The sequence below is a fragment of the Gopherus evgoodei genome, chromosome 2, assembly GCF_007399415.2.
Source record: "Gopherus evgoodei ecotype Sinaloan lineage chromosome 2, rGopEvg1_v1.p, whole genome shotgun sequence".
Taxonomy (NCBI): Eukaryota; Metazoa; Chordata; order Testudines; family Testudinidae; genus Gopherus; species Gopherus evgoodei.
The window spans coordinates 212,689,359-212,707,195 of NC_044323.1; the positions used below are offsets into that span (position 1 = coordinate 212,689,359).

At 43.0% G+C, this 17,837-nt stretch overlaps 1 protein-coding gene across 5 annotated transcripts in view; it reads left to right on the forward strand.

The window, feature by feature from the left end:
- GREB1L (GREB1 like retinoic acid receptor coactivator) overlaps positions 1-17,837 on the forward strand; it is a 208,358-nt gene that overhangs the window by 165,090 nt on the left and 25,431 nt on the right. For 4 of the 5 annotated variants that reach the window (XM_030552886.1, XM_030552889.1, XM_030552888.1 and 1 more), the window contains 8 exons: positions 8,458-8,573; positions 8,988-9,232; positions 10,808-11,367; positions 11,866-11,968; positions 14,387-14,542; positions 14,746-14,885; positions 16,516-16,677; positions 17,010-17,217. In XM_030552886.1, coding sequence (XP_030408746.1) covers positions 8,458-8,573; positions 8,988-9,232; positions 10,808-11,367; positions 11,866-11,968; positions 14,387-14,542; positions 14,746-14,885; positions 16,516-16,677; positions 17,010-17,217 — 1,690 coding nt within the window. The remainder of the gene's footprint in view (positions 1-8,457; positions 8,574-8,987; positions 9,233-10,807; positions 11,368-11,865; positions 11,969-14,386; positions 14,543-14,745; positions 14,886-16,515; positions 16,678-17,009; positions 17,218-17,837) is intronic. The other variant, XM_030552887.1, reaches the window with a different exon arrangement.

The window sequence follows — 17,837 nt, forward strand, 5'->3', positions numbered from 1 at the left end:
GAAGAGGCAGGGCCTCTCAAGATTTAAAGGCCCTGGGGTACCGGCTGTGGCTGGGAGCCCCAGGGCCTCTCAAGATTTAAAGGCCCGGGGGTACCGGCTGTGGCTGGGAGCCCCAGGGCCTTTAAATCAACCAGGGGCTCCCAGCTGAAGAGGAACCCCTTGTGGCTCAGGGGCAAATTAAAGGGCCCGGGGCTCTGGTCACCGCGGGGAACCCCGAGCTTTGCCGGGTTCGGGCCGGGATCTAAAGGGCCCAGAGCTCCTGCCACTGCGGGGAGCCCAGAGCCCTTTGAATCCCAGCCCCAGCCTGGCCACCGGAGCCGCAGGCGGGATTTAAAGGGCTCTGGGATGCTCGCAGCCACGGGGAGCTCTGAGCCCTTTAAATCCCGGCCCCAGCCTGGCCACCAGAGCCACGGGCGGGATTTAAAGGGCCCTGGGCTGTCCACAGCTGCAGGCAGCCCAGAGCCCTTTAAATCCCCGCCACGGAAGCTGGTGCGGTCCGGTATGGCATACTGACTCTTGCCGGTACACCGTACCAGACCATACCAGCTTCCTTTCACCTCTGGTAATAGCAATCCTACACAACCTGTGTCATGGGAATTCTCCATTGGCCCACTGCCATTTATTTATAGCCCCTGTGTGCCACAGCAGGACATGGGCCTCAGTAGGAATCAAAACTACTAATGGGACAGCTGATGCTTGGGGAATCCTTGTAGCTGCATCAAATTGAGTGGAAAACCACAGTCAAGTGGAGAACAAAAAAGACCAGGCTTGAGAACCTCTGAATGACTTTCTCACTCCTCTCCCACATGGTAGAAGACAAAATGTCTTTGGAAGCCAATGAAACTTCAGGATCTCAAATTTGTTTTATTTCAGTCAGGTGCTTGGAAAAACCCAATACCAGCACTGAAGTGTGCAAATGAGGGCAGTAAACATGCACTCCCTCCACCTGCTCCCAAATCACTAACTCTAATTCATTCCAAACTTGAAGGATATGTCTACACAGCAAAGAAAAACCTGGTGCTGGCCCATCCAGGCTGACTCAGGCTCATGGGCTTTGGGCTGCAGGGCTGTTTCATTGCTGTGTAGACTTCCAGGCTTGGGCTGGAGCCCAAGCTCTGGGACCTTCCCACTTTCCAGGGTCTTAGAGCCCGGACTCCAGTCTGAGCCCAGACGTCTACAGGGCAATGAAACAGCCTGAGCCCGAGTTATCTGGCATGGGCCTGTCGCAGGTGTCTAATTGCTGCATAGACATATCCTATTCTGGCTGGGGATATAAGAGATGGAGGGTGTTTCCCTGCCTCCCCCCATATGTATGAATGTAGGGCTCCTGAGCACATCTCATTCAGAGCCAAGCATTGCTACCCCTCCCTCACTTTCCTCCTACACTAATTTCTCCATTGTTGCAATTGATGTAAAATCAAACATGAGTCTTTTAGCCATTTTGATGTCACAATCTCTTCAAATGGAGCATCACTTGTTCTCTTCTTCTTTTCTTCTCCTTTAGATCTTGGTGTATCTTTCATGTGCTTCAGCATCTGTTTTCCCTTATTCTGTATTTAATAACTTTATTGTTTTACACCTTTTCTTTCTAATACCATTCTTCTTTCTCTTCAGTTCCCTTGTTCTTTGCTGACTTTTCCTCTCTCCAACTTCATTTTGTTTCTCTCTTCATATTTGGTACTTCGCTTTTAAAATTTTCATACAGCGCAAAAAGAAAGGATTAATAAAGAAAAGAAAGGAAGCAGATACCTTCTCCCTCTGTCCTCCAATCTGATGGTTGTCTCTATTTCCACACACACTCTGGCTTCCCTGGTGTTTGTGGGACAGGGAGGCAAGAAAGGGAGAGAAGAGAGATTGGAGAAAGTTCCTTAGGGTATGTATATCCACACTTCCACAGTATCTCACTCATTTCTGTTTGGAGGAGGGGGAGGGAGAGGATCCTGTCTGTTGGGAGGCCTCAGTTCACAGTAGAGACGAGTGCTTTCTTTACTCCATCCTTGAGGAGAATTGTACGTGCAGGGATCAGGGTGGGTCACCTCCCTGGCATCAGTGTGAGTGCTGTCTCACACCACTCATCTTCCCTCTGGTGGTGATCAGCTGTGCAGATGTGTTGGGTAGCTATCAAATGTAATGTCTAGTATTAGACAATACAGTCCTCTGTGTATGTGAGATCTGAAACATGTTTCAGGTGAACTGTAAATTTCTTTGTTTACAGTTTCCCCTGCTGGCGAATGGTTGCTTCAGCAGTTAATAGTTTTCTAACACCTGCGGTCAGTTCTTTGTTGTCTCTGAGGAGTTAGTCTGTGAGCATTGCCCAGAAGTAGAGCATATTTCAGAAACAATCATATAGTAAAATGTCATAGTTCCATGTGCAATGTTGATACACACATTTTAACAGGACAATGATGTTCAGTAGATTGAGTTTCAAATGATACCTCACAAGGCGTACTATGTACAAAATACATCATAGCCATATAAAAGTGGTGAACGAGGGGCACACGGTGTCAAGAGTCCCATTCTCTCTGACTTTACTACAGAAGGTTCTCATCATAGATGCCTCCGTTTTTGGATGGGGTGCACACCTGGGTGAACACTTGAGGCAAGGCATATGGTCAGGAAAAGAAGCCAAAATGAACATAAACCAGCTCAAACTGAGAGCAGTCTGGGAAGCTTCCAGACAGTTTCTCCCTTTCATACATTCTTGCCACAGTATTCTATATAAGCAAACAGGGAGGAGCAATCCACACCCTCTCTGTATAGAAGATGTAAAACTCTGGAACTGGTGTATTCAGCATAAGATAACTCTGTCACATACTGGGACTACACAGTGCCCCAGGGGAGAGATTCAGAAGGTGCTCCTCCCAGGACCACACGTGGGAGCTTTGTAACTCAGTGATACAGACAGTGTCCCATTTTTGGTGTGCCACAAGAATAGAATGTGTGAATACTGCTGTAAGAGGGCCTTGGGTCAGAACTCCATGGGAGATGCTCTTCTGGTTCCCTGATTAGGCAATCAATGTACACCTTTCCCCCATGCCCTTATTACTTCAAGTCCTGAGGAAAATCCAGCAGGACATGGTGTGGGTCATACTAATCACTCCCAACTGGCCCAGATACTGCCGGTTTCCGAGTCTCCTCAGTTATTGGCTCATCCGAACATCACCTTCCAGACCTTTTGACACAACACAAAGACAGAATCAGTCAATTTAGTCCAGGCTCATTATAGCTGACAGCCTATTTGTATGGGCATCAAGCCTCGAGAGCACGTGTTTGAGAGCTGTCTAGTCTATTTTCAACAGTAGTAGAAAGGAGTCTACTAGAAAATGTCGTGCAGTCAAGTAGTAATGATTTTCTATCTGGGCTTATAATCACCACCCTTTTCAGGCAGAATCAGACTTCTTTGCTATCCTGGACTACTTTCTATCCCTAAAGACCACAGGACACTCTTTCCCTCAATGAGTGCTTACTTAGCAGCTATCAGCACTGATCGATAACTGCTCCATTTTTGCCTATCTTGTAACAATTCACTTCCACAAAGGCTTCCTTCAGACATTTCCACCTGTAAGCAAAACCAACTCCCGTGTGGGACCTTTAATTTTGTTTTATCAGTGTTCACAAAAGCTCTGTTTGAACCATTGACAACCTGCTTGCTTTGCCATCTCTCCATAAAAATCATCTTTTTAATAGCTACTGTGGAGAACTAGGAGCTCTTATGGCAGATCCACCATACTCAGTCTTACACAAAGATAGCATCACATTGAGACTGCATCCTAAATTTATACTCAGAGTCATTTTGGACATTCTCCTCACTCAAACCATTAACTTACCTACCCTCTTTCTAAAACTACACACTTCTAATTAAGATATGTCTACCATCCATGGACATTCGCAGAGCAGTGGCTTTCTGACTTCAGAGAGCAAAACCGTTCAGATAATTACCAAGGTTATTTGTTACAGCTACTATTCTCATCCATTCTGCTAAGGTATCATCCCAAAAGCTCTCTAAATGGATCTTTGGATGCATCCTGCTGTGCTGTGAGATAGTAGCCAATACTAGCCCACCACAAGGTGTGAGAGCTCACTCTACCAGAGCCCAGACAGCTTCAATAGCCTCATTGAAAGATGTTCCTATTGGAAAAATCTGCACAACTTCTCCATGGAACTTGATGTATACCTTTTCCAGACGTTATGCCATAGTTCAGGCCTCAGCAGTGGATGCTTGTCTGGGTATCACTCTAATTGTTTCCTACTTGTGCTCTTACTCACTTCCACAATAGATACTGTTCATCAGTTACCCAGAGTGGAACACACAGGGACCAGCACTTGAAGAAGGAGGGATGTTACTTACCTGTTCTGTAACCAGAGTTCTTTGAGATGTGTGGTCCCTATCTGTATTGCACTACCTGCCCTCCTTCCCCTCTGCTTGGGATCATGACTTGATTTGCTGTAGAGAAGGAACTGGAGAGGCGACTGGTTCACATTGCCCCTTATGCCCTCAGATCAGAGCATGAAGAGATGAGTGGCTGAGGTGTGGACCAATGAACACTGCTGAAAACTGATCTCAGGCACATGGTGCACATGTGTACTCAGAGTGGAATGTAGATAGGGACCACACGTCTTGAACTCTAGTTACAGAACAGGTAAGTAACTTCCCTTTTTGGGGAGGTGGGGGAGAATGAGTGAGAGAACAGCTTTGGGATATTTCGTTCCCTCTTTTAAGAGCTATGAGTGAAATCCTGGCTTCATCAAAGTCAATATAATCTTTGCTGTTGACTTCAATGGATCCAGGAAGGACCAGTTTGTGGAGTAGCTTTTAGTGGCACCTGCTTGTAGGGGTCCTGTTAACTCTGCCCTTCCCCTGAGCATCAAGATACCAGTGCTTAGCAGCACAGCACAGGATTGGCAGGAGCTGCGTGCTGGTGGTCTGGTGCTACTCTTGTTACTACTTGTTATATCACTTTTCAATCCTAGCCTCAGGGATTTGGTCTGCTCTTTGATTTCTCACCTTGGAAGGAAACGAAACAAACAAAGCCCAAAGACATAATAACCCCGTTGGATTTGATCTTGTTGGTGAGGTTTTTAAGCCAGGTGGTGTTGCATTCCTGTCCCTGGTCCGTTTCCAGTGATCTTTTCCTGCACTTTCTCAGAAACCTCAAAAGTTGGTTATGTGCTACAGGGTAAATACATCACCTTGCTCTGTACATCAGTGAATCCTGCAGAATAGAACAGTACATGACAGTACATTCAGCCTGCTAACTGAGCTAATACAGAGAGGTGGGTAGGTAGTCAGAACAATTTGTATTGTTTCCAAAAGCATGTTACATGGAGGGTGCAGAAAGCAGAAGGCTGATGGGATAGGGAAATTAAATACAACTAGAGTAGAATAGATGTGCTACCCCTAACCCTGAGGGGGAAAAAATTTAGTCATAGTCTTTTCACAGTGGAAAATTTTAAAAAGTAGGACATCATACTAAGTCATTGATCTGCTATAGAGTGTTTCCTTTTTAAACCTGTTCTTTTTGTGAGAAGAAATGACTCATAATGCATGACATTTGCGAAGGAAGAGAGAGAGTGAATATCATATACAGAAGGAGAGTAGAGAAAAGCTGAGTGGAAAACGTCATTGAAAATTTCCTCCTTGTTATTCATCTGTTCCACAGAGCTTGCTTATAGCTAAGTGCCCTCTGAAGATACAGCAATGCAAGTTAATATCAGCCTTGCAGATTTGTGCCAGCCCCCTAGTTCCAGGAGTATGATCCCTTTTTAATGAGCAGTTACAATATTATTGGGTTGATTTTTTTGTGTATTTGTTTGTTTTTTTAATCATTGTACTTATGGTTCAGTCAGCAAACCAGATTTTGTGCCTCAGGTGGTAAATTTCCATGAAGATTTGCATGGCTAAGTTATAAATATCTCATATCACAGTTGATTCTTGATCCATTATTAAGGAGATGCAGAAAACACTTTAATAATATTCTGCAGTATTAATAAGTATTGATTCTAAAACATCGAGACTTTATTTTCATTTGTCCTTCCACAGTGAGAAAGATCTTCATCTTTAAAATCACCCAGAATAGAACATTTTGAGTCTCCAGCTAGTGTATAATGAGAAGACACATTGGTGCAGAGGTTCCTAGCTGATGATCTTGTCTGATTGGCCAGTGATCTAACTGACCTAAGTTGTCAATTTTCTCAAATAGTACCCTTAGCATATTGGCAGTAGGAGATAGATTTTAGCCTTCACTTTTGAACTTAGTCATTATAATGTGATTTCAGCATTTGCAGAGGCAGAATGGTTCTTTTTCTCTTCTAGTTAAAGTAGTTGCCTTTGGCTTGTAATAAATAATAGATGCTGAAATTAGTATGCCTTGTATATTTTTCTTTTCTTTTTATTTTAATACAGCAATTTCATCCCTTATATATCAGTGCACCTTATACCAAGATGGCTTCGTACATGAGCAAACAGCATCACTTATGTAAATACAACTTGGGAACTAATATCTGTTGTAGAACCTTAAAAATAACTTTTTTGGTGGTAGCTCTGTGGATTTTTCTCAACCTCTCTCTTGTGACAGGGTCAGGCCAGATGGCTACAAGAGAGTGGTCGAAGGTAGATAAATTAGCTCCAGATTAAGCAGGTCCCTTTTCCCTGGGTAAGATAACAGGGACTATTTCAGAACACTCAGGAACTTTCTAGAACTAATTAAGGCAGGCAGGCTAATTAGGACATCTGTAGCCAATTGGGAAGTTACTAGAATTAATTAAGGCTAATTAGGACACCTGGTATTAAAAGGCTCTCACTCCAGTTAGTGAGGTGTGTGTAAGGAGCTGGAAGTAAGAAGATGTGCTGCTGGAGGACTGAGGAGAACAAGCAGTAACAGACATCAGGAGGAATGTCCTGTGGTGAGGACAAAGAAGGCGTTGGGAGGAGGCCATGGGGAAGTAGCCCAGGGAGTTGTAGCTGTCACACAACTGTACTAGGAGGCACTCTAGACAGTTGCAGTCCACAGGGCCCTGGGCTGTAACCCAGGGTAGAGGGCAGGCCTGGGTTCCCCCCAAAACCTCCCAACTCCTGATCAAACACAGGAAGATCTCTGAGGCTAGCAAAATCCACCAATGAGCGCAGGACGCACCAAGGTAGAGGAGGAACTTTATCACACTCTATGAACAATAGCCAGTTACTATCCAGACAGTATACACCCACTAGATTATAAAAACTTTATGCTAGGTTTTACTTTTGGTCTGGCTTCCTTTTAACCATTGCTTTAGAGCTGTAAAGCCTATACGGCCACATCCTGCCTCCATCCTCAACGAGTTCAGGGCACACAGTATGCAGCAAAGCCAGTAAGATTCTGCTGCATGACACGAAGCGAGATCCTGGGAGGCTGCATCCAACACACATGACAGAGCTGTGCTCTACAGGGATCATTTTGCCCCATTTTACAAGGGGATTGGGGATGAGTGGAGCTGGGGCTGAAACTACCAGCCATTCCACTCTGTGGAGGGAGAGTGTGAAGCCCAAAAGGCTCAGTCATGGAGTGATCCGCATGTGAGGATTCCTTGCCCCTAAGTCCATGCATAAAATCTAGGATTTGCCCCATAGGGGAACTTATATCGGCATAGCTACATCTCTTAGGGGTGTGTAAAACAAAATGCTGACCTAGCCCCCAGTGTAGGCAGTGCTAGGTTGACAGAAGAACTTTTTGTCGACCTAGATATCACATCTTGGAGAGGTAGATTACTTACGCCGATGGGAAAACCCCTCCCATCAGCATAGGTCATGTCCATGGTAAAGCGGTAAAATGGCTGCAGCTGTGTCACTGTAGTGTCTGTAAAAAGAACGAGGAGTATTTGTGGTGCCTTAAAGACTAACAAATTTATTTGGGCATAAGTTTTTGTGGGCTAAAACCCACTTATCGGATGCATGCAGTGGAAAATACAGTAGGAAGATTTATATACACATGAAAACATGAGTTTTGCCAGACCAGCTGTAATGAGACTAATCAATTAAGGTGGGCCATTATCCACAGGAGAAAAAAATACGTTTGCTTTTAGTGTATTTCTGTTCCCTTAAGTAGAAGAGTAAAAATGGAAGTAGTTCTTAATCCTTTTTCATACAGTAGGGGAAATTATTCCCCTTGGCCATAAACTGCTTTCAGATGGCTTATGTCTGTTCAAACAGGAAATCTAAGACTTTAACTGTGGGTGTGCTGATTCACTGACAGATGCCACACCCAGGCGTACGGTACTAACTCTGTAATATGCCCTTGGTTATGCTTTTATTGCTTGGCTGGCAGTTGGCTACCATGCAAAATTCACAATTGCCCTTAAATTGGGCCTGTTGGATGTTGATATAATGAATAATGTGCAGAGTACAAAAATAGGACAGAGTACTGGGTTAAAATTTAAAGTTTAAAAAATGGAACCCAGACTTGATTTAATATTCTCTTTTTGCAGGCTTGGAGGGGAAATGAACAGGAGGATTGGGTCCCTCGTACTTATCAGGATTTAGAAGGCCTGCCTTGTATTGTTATCCTGACTGGCAAGGACACCCTAGGAGAAACTTTCCCCAGGTACTGTTTGAGCTGTTGTACAGTGGAAGTGTCTGAAAAACAATCAACATGTTTGTAAGAACAAATGTAAAACTTTCAGCTTTTGATTGGAAATAACAATGTTGCTGTTAATGTTGCATGAAAGATACTGTTTTAGAAGACTTTCTTTTTGGTAACGTTTTTCTTTGATGAAAAGAAAAAGTTGCTTTGTGAAAGATAAAGTACTAGTGGGAGATTCTGCATTGTATCATGAACTGAACAGCTATACTAAGTATGAAAGAAATAGCTCATGTGCTGAGTGTTTTAAAATAGATTTCCAGTGATTAATGGAATTGCAAATAGACATTGTATAAGCTGTTTCAAATTAATACTGAAAGTGACTCTTTAAAGGCCATAAAATATAAAACATCCTCTTTCTTGGGTTTGTTTTTCTAGGTCATTGAAATACTGTGACCTCCGACTAATTGACTCAAGCTATTTAACTCGCACTGCCTTAGAGCAAGAAGTAGGTCTGGCATGCTGCTATGTCTCAAAGGAGGCAATTCGAGGGTCTATTGTAGCTCTTGACCTGAGTGAAAGAGAGCACGAGAAGGCTAATATTAGTGAGAATGACGCTGATGAACTGTTGATAGACTTGGAGAGACCTCAGAGTAACAGCAGTGCGGTCACTGGAACCTCAGGTCAGCCATTGCGTTTACAGTTGCTCTGGAGCATAATGCTTGACCCACATTTTGTAAGAATTTGAATACAAACATTGAAGCATCAAGTAAAATGTCAGCGATTAGCTGCGTTTGATTTCAGATAAGAAAATAAAGATGTGGTTTGCAACGTCTTACATCCCTGAGTATTTCAAGTCTCATGCCACATTGAAAGTTTCACATCAAAAGGCCCCTCTGTGTTCTCCCAGGCTTTCCCTGACTAGGATGAGGGGAAGGGACTAGGTTGGGAAGTTTAGTTAATGTAGCCTTGTGGGACAGTTGTTGTGATTATTTTAAATATAATTTTAATTGTCACTACACCTTGAGTTTTAGGGGAATCTGAAGATCTTAAACAGCCAAATAAATAAATAAAATGACCAGTGTAAAATATTAGGGACAGCACAGTGTTCAGTAACTGTGTGGATATAGCTGTGTGCTACAAAGGATGGACATTTTGCTTGTTCAGAGCATCAGAACATTTAGAGCTGGTCCTGAATATAGGCACAAGGCACAGAGATCCTTCCCTCTTACAGTTTGGATGATGGATACGTGATGCTGTGTGTAAACCCTGCACTGACAGGCAAGGGGCTAGGCAGGCTCTGTGCTAAAGTAACCTCACCCCTCTGTCCCTGCCAATCATGCATGGTAGGGAACAAAGCTTTAAAAGGAGGAAGGTGCAATCAGCAAGAGGGAAGCCCTGAGAAGGGAGTGTCTCCTGAAGCAGAAGGAGGAACTCCCATGCCAGAGTTCCACCTGAGCTCTGTTAGGAGTCCAGCGAACCCAGAGGTAAGCCCGGTTAGGGAGAAACTGACCTGGCTACCTGTCCACAAAAACTCCAGTAAAGCTGCTACTGAGGCGTCCCTGACCTTTTTGCTTTTTGTTGATCCCAGGAGGGACTTGTTCTGAGTCTGAACTTTTGCCCACTGCAAGGACTAAGAGGCTCAGGCCTGAACTAGGCCAACCCTATGGAGATATCTGGATGTAGAAAGAGGCCTCAACCCAGCTAGGGGAGGCACTCCAGAGGAACATTTTACAGGGTGAAATTTAGAAACTTTTCCTATGGCAAAAATCTCAACCCTTCCTACCCTGTGTCCTCTTTCTACTTCCATGCCCTTCTCCCTCCCTCTACCTATCCGTTTTCCTGCCTTTAGTCAGTTGAGTGGGGCCTTTACCAACTATTGAGTCTTCCCCACATATGCTAACTTTAAGGCCGACTTGCCTTTTCTAGTCCCAAAATGTGAGCATGGCCCATAGGAGAGAATGTATTCTGGTGTTAAGAAGGCAGTGCTACTGATACCTTTGAATTGGTAGAAGGTGTTTTCCCCTTGGTTACGGTGACGATATATAGGTCCAGATCCCTCAGCTGATGCATAATCCTGTAATTCTATTGACTTAAGTAGAGTTACATGAACTTCAACCGGTCAAGTATTTCTGGGCACCATAGAAATATTTGCAGTGTTAAAGTTGCATCAGACAGCATTCACTCCTTAGTTGTATTTGCTAAGCAGTTTCAATAGGTTTTTTTTGTTTTTTTCATTTCCTGCTTCACTGCACCAGGTTCAATAGCTGAAAATGGCGTGAGCTCCTCCAGTGCTGCAGACAAATCTCAGAAGCAACCAGCATCCCTTAACTTGCAGAATGTGGCAGTTAGTTCAGTCGATGAAGGTACTTATCCAAGATTCACTGCTGGAGAGACCTTGAAACAAGAATGTGACTCTCTGGGTAACCAGATGGCAAGCAGTACCACTTCTAAATTATCATCTTCCTCTGTAACCCGGGCATTCCGGTGGCCCAGCCAGTCTGTCAAGGAGTGCAAGACCCTGCATGCAGCACTGCCACGCATTGTCATCTTGTCTAAAGCTGCCTATTGTCTCCTTGGCTCACAGAAAAGTGGGCATTTGCCTTCCTCATCTTCTCTTCTGCCTCATGCTGATGTGACTTGGCTGAGCTCTTTAAGACCTTTGCTTCCCAAAGACATGAATGGTGAGGAGCAGTCTCTGTACTATAGGCAATGGACCACAGCCAGGCAACACCATGCAGATTACAACAATCAGGGCGAAAATGCAGGCTCTAGGAGTTTTCACCCACGACGGCTGCTTCTGACAGGACCCCCACAGGTAAGAGCTGTCCCCATCTTGGCTAGTCATGTTAGTATAGAATTTTAGGGAAGGTGAAGAAGGCCAAAGTTAGGTAAAACTGAGGACACTGTTTTAGTCTTTAAAAGTACAGGTCAAGACACAAGCAGCAGTGGTTCCCAAGACTGCTTTCAGGGCCATGCATTTGGAATTATCCTCTAAAAAATGCTTTCATATTTGCCCGCTGGCTGTGGCTGGCGTAAAGCTACCTTAAAAAGATCAAACAGATAAATGGTTAACTGCTATCCCATTGAAGTTGGTGGGATTGCACCAGTGTAAATGAGAACAGAATTTGTCCCACTGTTGATGGGACATGTTCCTGTTGGCACGTATTCCTGTTTGGCAGTGTCTTAGCAGAATTGACCCAGGACTGGAATAGCAAAACAGAAGGGAAAAACCCAAACATAACTGTCTAAAATGTAATGTGGCTTTAATACTAGATTTTATGAGGGTTGGTTTTGTTTTGTTTTGTTGCTTCAGGTGGGAAAAACTGGCTCTTACTTGCAGTTCCTTAGGATTCTCTTTCGCATGCTGATCAGATTACTGGAGGTAGATGTGTATGATGAAGAAGAGATTAATACCAGTAAGTACTAAATAGTAGTTCTCAGTACCTCAGGTGCAGAAATTCTCTTTAATAAACTAGAATGGAGCTACTATAAGGCGGGTGCATAACTAGTTGGAAAACCATTCCCAGAGAGTATTTATCAGTTGTTCACAGTCAAGCTAGAAGGGCATATCAAGTGGGGTCTCTCAGGGATCAGTTCTGAGTCAGGTCTGTTCAGTGTCTTCATCAGTGATTTAGATAATGGCATAGAGAGTACACTTATAAAGTTTGTGGATGATACCAAGCTGGGAGGGTTGCCAGTACTTTGGAGGATAGGATTAAAATTCAAAATGATCTGGACAAACTGGAAAAATAGGATTAAATTCAAGGACAAATGCAAAGTACTCCACTTAGGAAGGAACAATCAGCTGCACACATACAAAATGGAAAATGACTGCTTAAGAAGGAGTACTGCAGAAAGGGATCTGAGAGTCATGGGTGGATCACAATATAAATGCGAGTCAACACTGTTGCAAAAAAGCAAACATCGTTCTGGGATGTGTTAGCACAGTGGTCGCCAACGTTTTTATTCACAAGATCACCTTTTGAATTTAAGTGCAACACAGTATCTACCTCACCCCTTCTCTGAGGCCCTGCCCTGCTCACGCCATCCTCCCTCCCTCTGTTGCTCGCTCCCTCCACCCTCATTCAGTTCCCCGTTTCTGGCCAATGGGAGCTGCAGGCGCAGTGCTTGCAGGCAGGAGCAGTGTGTGGAGACCCCTCCCCGTGTCCCCCGCCCCTCGGGTGGTGCTGGCCACTTCCGGGAGCGATGTGGGGCTGGAGCAGGCAGGGAGCCTGCCTTCACCCCACTGTGCTGCTGGACTTTTAGCAGCTGGAGATGGTGACCTACTGGTTCATGACGACTGTGCTAGCAGGAGTGTTGTAAACAAGGCACAAGAAGTAATTCTTCTACTCTACTTCATGTTGATTAAGCCTCAACTGAAGTATTGTGTCCAGTTCTGATTGCCACATTTTAGGAAAGATGTGGATCAATTGGAAAAAGTTCAGAGAAGAGCAATAAAAATTATTAACGATCTAGAAAACATGACCTATGAGGAAAGATTGAAAAAATGGTGTTTTGTTTAGTTTGGAGAAGAGAAGATTGAGAGCGGACATAAGTTTTCAAGTACATTGGCCAAACCGGACAGTCTCTATGTAAAAGAATAAATGGACACAAATCAGATGTCAAGAATTATAACATTCAAAAACCAGTTGGAGAACGCTTCAGTCTCCCTGGTCACTTGATTACAGACTAAAAAGTCCCAATAATACAACAACAAAAACTTCAAAAACAGACTCCAACAAGAGGCTGCTGAATTGGAATCAATTTGCAAATTGGACACCATTAAATTAGGTTTGAATAAAAACTGGGAGTGGATGGGCCATTACACAAAGTAAAACTATTTCCCCATGCTTATCTTCCTCCCCCCCGCCCCCAGTTCCTTATATCTCCTTGTCAAGTGCTGGAAATGGGCCGTTTTCATTACCACTACAAACAGTTATTTTTCTCTCCTGCTGACAACAGCTCACCTTAACTGATCACTCTCCTTATGATGTGTATGGTAACACCCATTGTTTCATGTTCCGTCTATCTATCTATCTATCTATCTATCTATCTATCTATCTATCTATCTATCTATCTATCTATCTATCTATCTATCTATCTATCTATCCATTCTGTGTTTGCCACTACATGCATCCGATGAAGTGAGCTATAGCCTACGAAAGCTTATGCTACAATAAATTTGTTAGTCTCTAAGGTGCCACAAGTACTCCTATTCTTTTTGTGGATATAGACTAATATGGCTACTACTCTGAAACAGAGTTGTGGTTATGAGACATCCCCTTGGGTGTCTCCTGAGATGTGAGCCTTAACCCCAATGTACCAGCACTCAAAAAATGTAGCTCTTTACTAACCACTCAACAGGGTAGGGTTTGAGTCTGCTCAGAAACTGGTATATCTGAGTTTAAAAAAATTGTAATGCTCAGTAATTTGGAGCTTTTGGGGCATGGTTGTCCCCTGATTACATGAGAAGGAAAGACAGAAGTTGATGACTAAATCAAAGAGAGGCTGGGGAATTGACTATATCTCCTGGACAGATACCACTCTTAATTTTGTTATTCAAAACCTAGATGCCATAGGGATAGGTTCTTTAGAAATTCTGGTGGGTGAAAGGAATGGAAGCCTCGACACTGAGATTCAGACCTGCTTAGTTTCCAAAGAATTTTCATTTTTTTAAAATGGCTTAGTCTGAGTTAATATTTTAGTTTTGGTTTGTATGTTTGACATAGAGACTTCTTTTGCACAGAATCCCTGTTCAATTGCACAAATATACAAACATCAAAGAAACACATGTCATATACTCTCTTCCACTGCTTACACAAAATGTATTCCAGATTCTACAGAAAGTTGTGAGATCACCCAGTCTAGCAATGACCACTGGCCTGACATTGAGATCTTCAGTAAAATAACTTTTGACCTGAGTGTGCATGATACCAAGTATGGTTCTATGAGTCCAGTGTACACAGAACAACTGTCAAGAGTAAAACAAGGTCAGTAAAAGTTCTTTCCATTTTCCTGCTTCGAATGATAGACTTTACGTTGGTTTGTATAGACATAATGCTCAGGAAAGGCCTAACCTACAAAACACTATAGATGTGCTCAGTTTTTCTCTAAAGTGGTTACAGAATTACATTCTGTCTGCATGTTTGTTGGCTGTCTTAAAATTCACGTCATTTATCTTCTTTGTACACAGAAGCAAACAAAGAAACCAAAGTTGAGGAGCCCAGAAAGAGAGAGACAGTGTCCATGATGTTGACCAAATATTCAGCTTATAATACATTTCACCATTGTGAGCAGTGCCATCAGTACATGGATATTAATCCTGCAGCACAGGTTGGTGTTTGTGATGGGACTAGCTGCACCTTTAACCCCTCTGTGGTCTTTCAGAGTACAGCCCCACAGGTACTGAGGCTTGAGTCTTAACATTCCCTAGGATAGAATCATACGATTTCAGGCCAGGCCCTGGGCTTACAGCCCCCTGTGGATCAACTGAAGTTATTCAGCAGATGCATCTGGGCTTGGCACTTACAGTTCTTCCCTTTGGGAGTTTGTGAATACCATAGTGACCAGACAGCCTTTTCAGAACAAAATATTGTTTAATCATAACAGTAGGAATAAAGCATGAGAATGGAAAGAACATTATTAATACAACAAAAGGTCTGCATGCATGTTTAACTTACCTAAGCCATGACACCTGCTGTGTGCCTGCAGTCAAAACAGCTGTATGCTCAGTCAGGTATTTGCTTATGCAAATAATATTCATGCACTTAAATACCAGTTTGTGCATGCCTGAATTGCACCTATAGTTGTGATAATGGCACACACAAAACTAGGCACACAATAAAGACAAGTCATTCAGCTGGCCTCACTTTGGCCCTGATTTGGCGTATGTGCTTAAACTGTGTGCACATGATTAAGCATGGGTTAAGTCCCATGGACTTCAGAGACACTTAAGCCCATACTTAAACTTGAATAAATGTTCAAGTGCTTTGCTGAATGAAAGGTGAGAGAAAGTGAAACACTTATGAAAAATTTAAAGTGAAGAATGAAAAGGATATTAACTCATGCTGATGATCACCATTTTATTGTAACAGTTCTGACTAACAATATAAGGAATGAGTTAAAGCCATCAGTTGCTAAACAGGGAGGCATAATTTAAAATGGAAGAAGGTCACCAAGCTTTTTCTGCAGAAAGTGCTTTTAGGTTTACTCCTTTGCTTTTCAGAAAACTTGTAGGCAGACTGATGTAGTTCAGAATTTCTAGTTGATTAAGGTAGGAAAGGCTCCATTGACTGCACCCTGATTAGCTTGGACTACGTGGAGATATTGTGTATAAATTATAATGTGTTCTGTTGGGGTGTTTACAGTACTGAGCTGTTGTGATTTTCTGAAGTGTCATCATATTGTGAAACTCGCAGTAATATAAAGGTAATCTATTTTACATACCTGTGTAATGTGAGTCCCAAAGATTTTCTGAAAGCTTGGCCTTTTACATACTTCGTGATAGAAACATGTTTCTGTAGGTTGTATATTTATAAGAAGTGTGTATAGGCCTGTGGCATTCACTCTCTCTCCCATATATGTACGTGTATATATTTTTAGTATCCTGGGCAGACTTTGATAGGGTAGGTTGTTTCCTTACTCATTTTCTAGTGCTCTGTGTACATTTGTGAGTAATTTCTAACACTGATTTCAGCAGACGCGCAACTGGGCCACAGGAAGGTGATTATATTATTAGACTGACAAGCTGCATATCTAATTAATTCTATTGGATGAGGGTAAAATGTGACTATAACAAAGACATCTTCACTTGCCAAAGGAAAATATATTTGCCGTTCCTTTCCAGCTGCTTCCATCATTTCAAAATGCAACTGAAATTGCCGTGCCACGTTTGTGTAGATGCGTGGCCTCTTTATCTGTTTAGTGTGTTGACTGTTTTCTCCTGCAATTCCCTTGAATACAGATGACTGACTCCACCCTGCATGCATTTACGTTCTCCTCCTCAATGTTAGGAGAAGAGGTTCAGCTTCATTTTATAATCCCCAAGTCCAAGGAGAGCCACTTTGTCTTCAGCAAGCAGGGAAAGCACCTGGAAAGCATGCGTCTTCCTCTTGTGTCGGACAAGGTGGGTGTATGCCTCTTGCATCCTCTTTCTGGCTGCCTACCGTAAATCTAGTTGGCTTGTATGAAAAAAAATCCATATTTGTCTGATGTCTTCTCATGACCTTTGTGTTGGACTCTCCTGAGACTCTGAGCTTCTTGGGACAAGGACCATCCCTTCTTGACTAACTTAAAAGCAACTATCATGTTGTAGGTGCTACAATAAATAATAATAATAATAAATATCTTTTACTTGGGCTGTTGTGTTCTTTCTGATGGAAAGAGTCAATCAGGACCAACTGGCTAACATGCTAGTCTTTCTGGAGTTTGTTAACTATTTCCTGTTTGATCTTTCAGCAGAATTTGAATGTGGTAAAGAGTCCTATCTTCACTCCTTCAAGTGGCCGCCATGAGCATGGCCTCTTGAACCTTTATCATGCTATGGAAGGCATCAGTCACCTTCACCTGCTAGTGGTCAAGGAGTATGAAATGCCACTGTACCGTAAATACTGGCCCAACCACATCATGCTGGTCCTGCCAGGCATGTTCAACAATGCTGGAGTCGGTAAGAGGCACTAACAATGTGTTATGTTGAAAGCAGGGTTTCCCTACCATCTGCTTCTCCTGGTCATGAGCACATAAAACATGTGATAACTACTGCAGTTGTATGCATGTGATTGTTTAGAAAGGGATATTAGTGAAGTATTTAATATCTTTCAACTCCCTTTAATGTGATAATTGTTTAATTCTTTTGGACACAGTTAATCTAGCTATCTGCTTCCGCTCTTCATTTCTTCTCTCTCCAATCACACTCTTCTCTGTTCTCCTCTCTCTGTTTGCTCCTTGCACTTGCTTCTGTGCTCCCTAGTCCCTTTCTCAATCTCTGTCTTTATATTTTTTCCTGTGGCCTGTTTTTTTTCTTTGCCCCTGCATGTTTTCCTGCTGCTGAGTCATCTTCCCTCCATACTCCACAGAACCATCTGTCCAGTTGTCTTCTCAATGGTTATTCTTGAGCTGCTGGCAGGTTCTGTTCCACCAGTGATTCAGTTTCCTGTTGATCAACAGCTTTTGAAAAGATTACAGTTTGAGAACTGCTGTTTTGTAGGCAAATTGCATTTATTTTTCTTTGCACTGCAGCCACTTTACAAGTGATGTCACTATTTAATAAGATGAAACTGCAGCTGT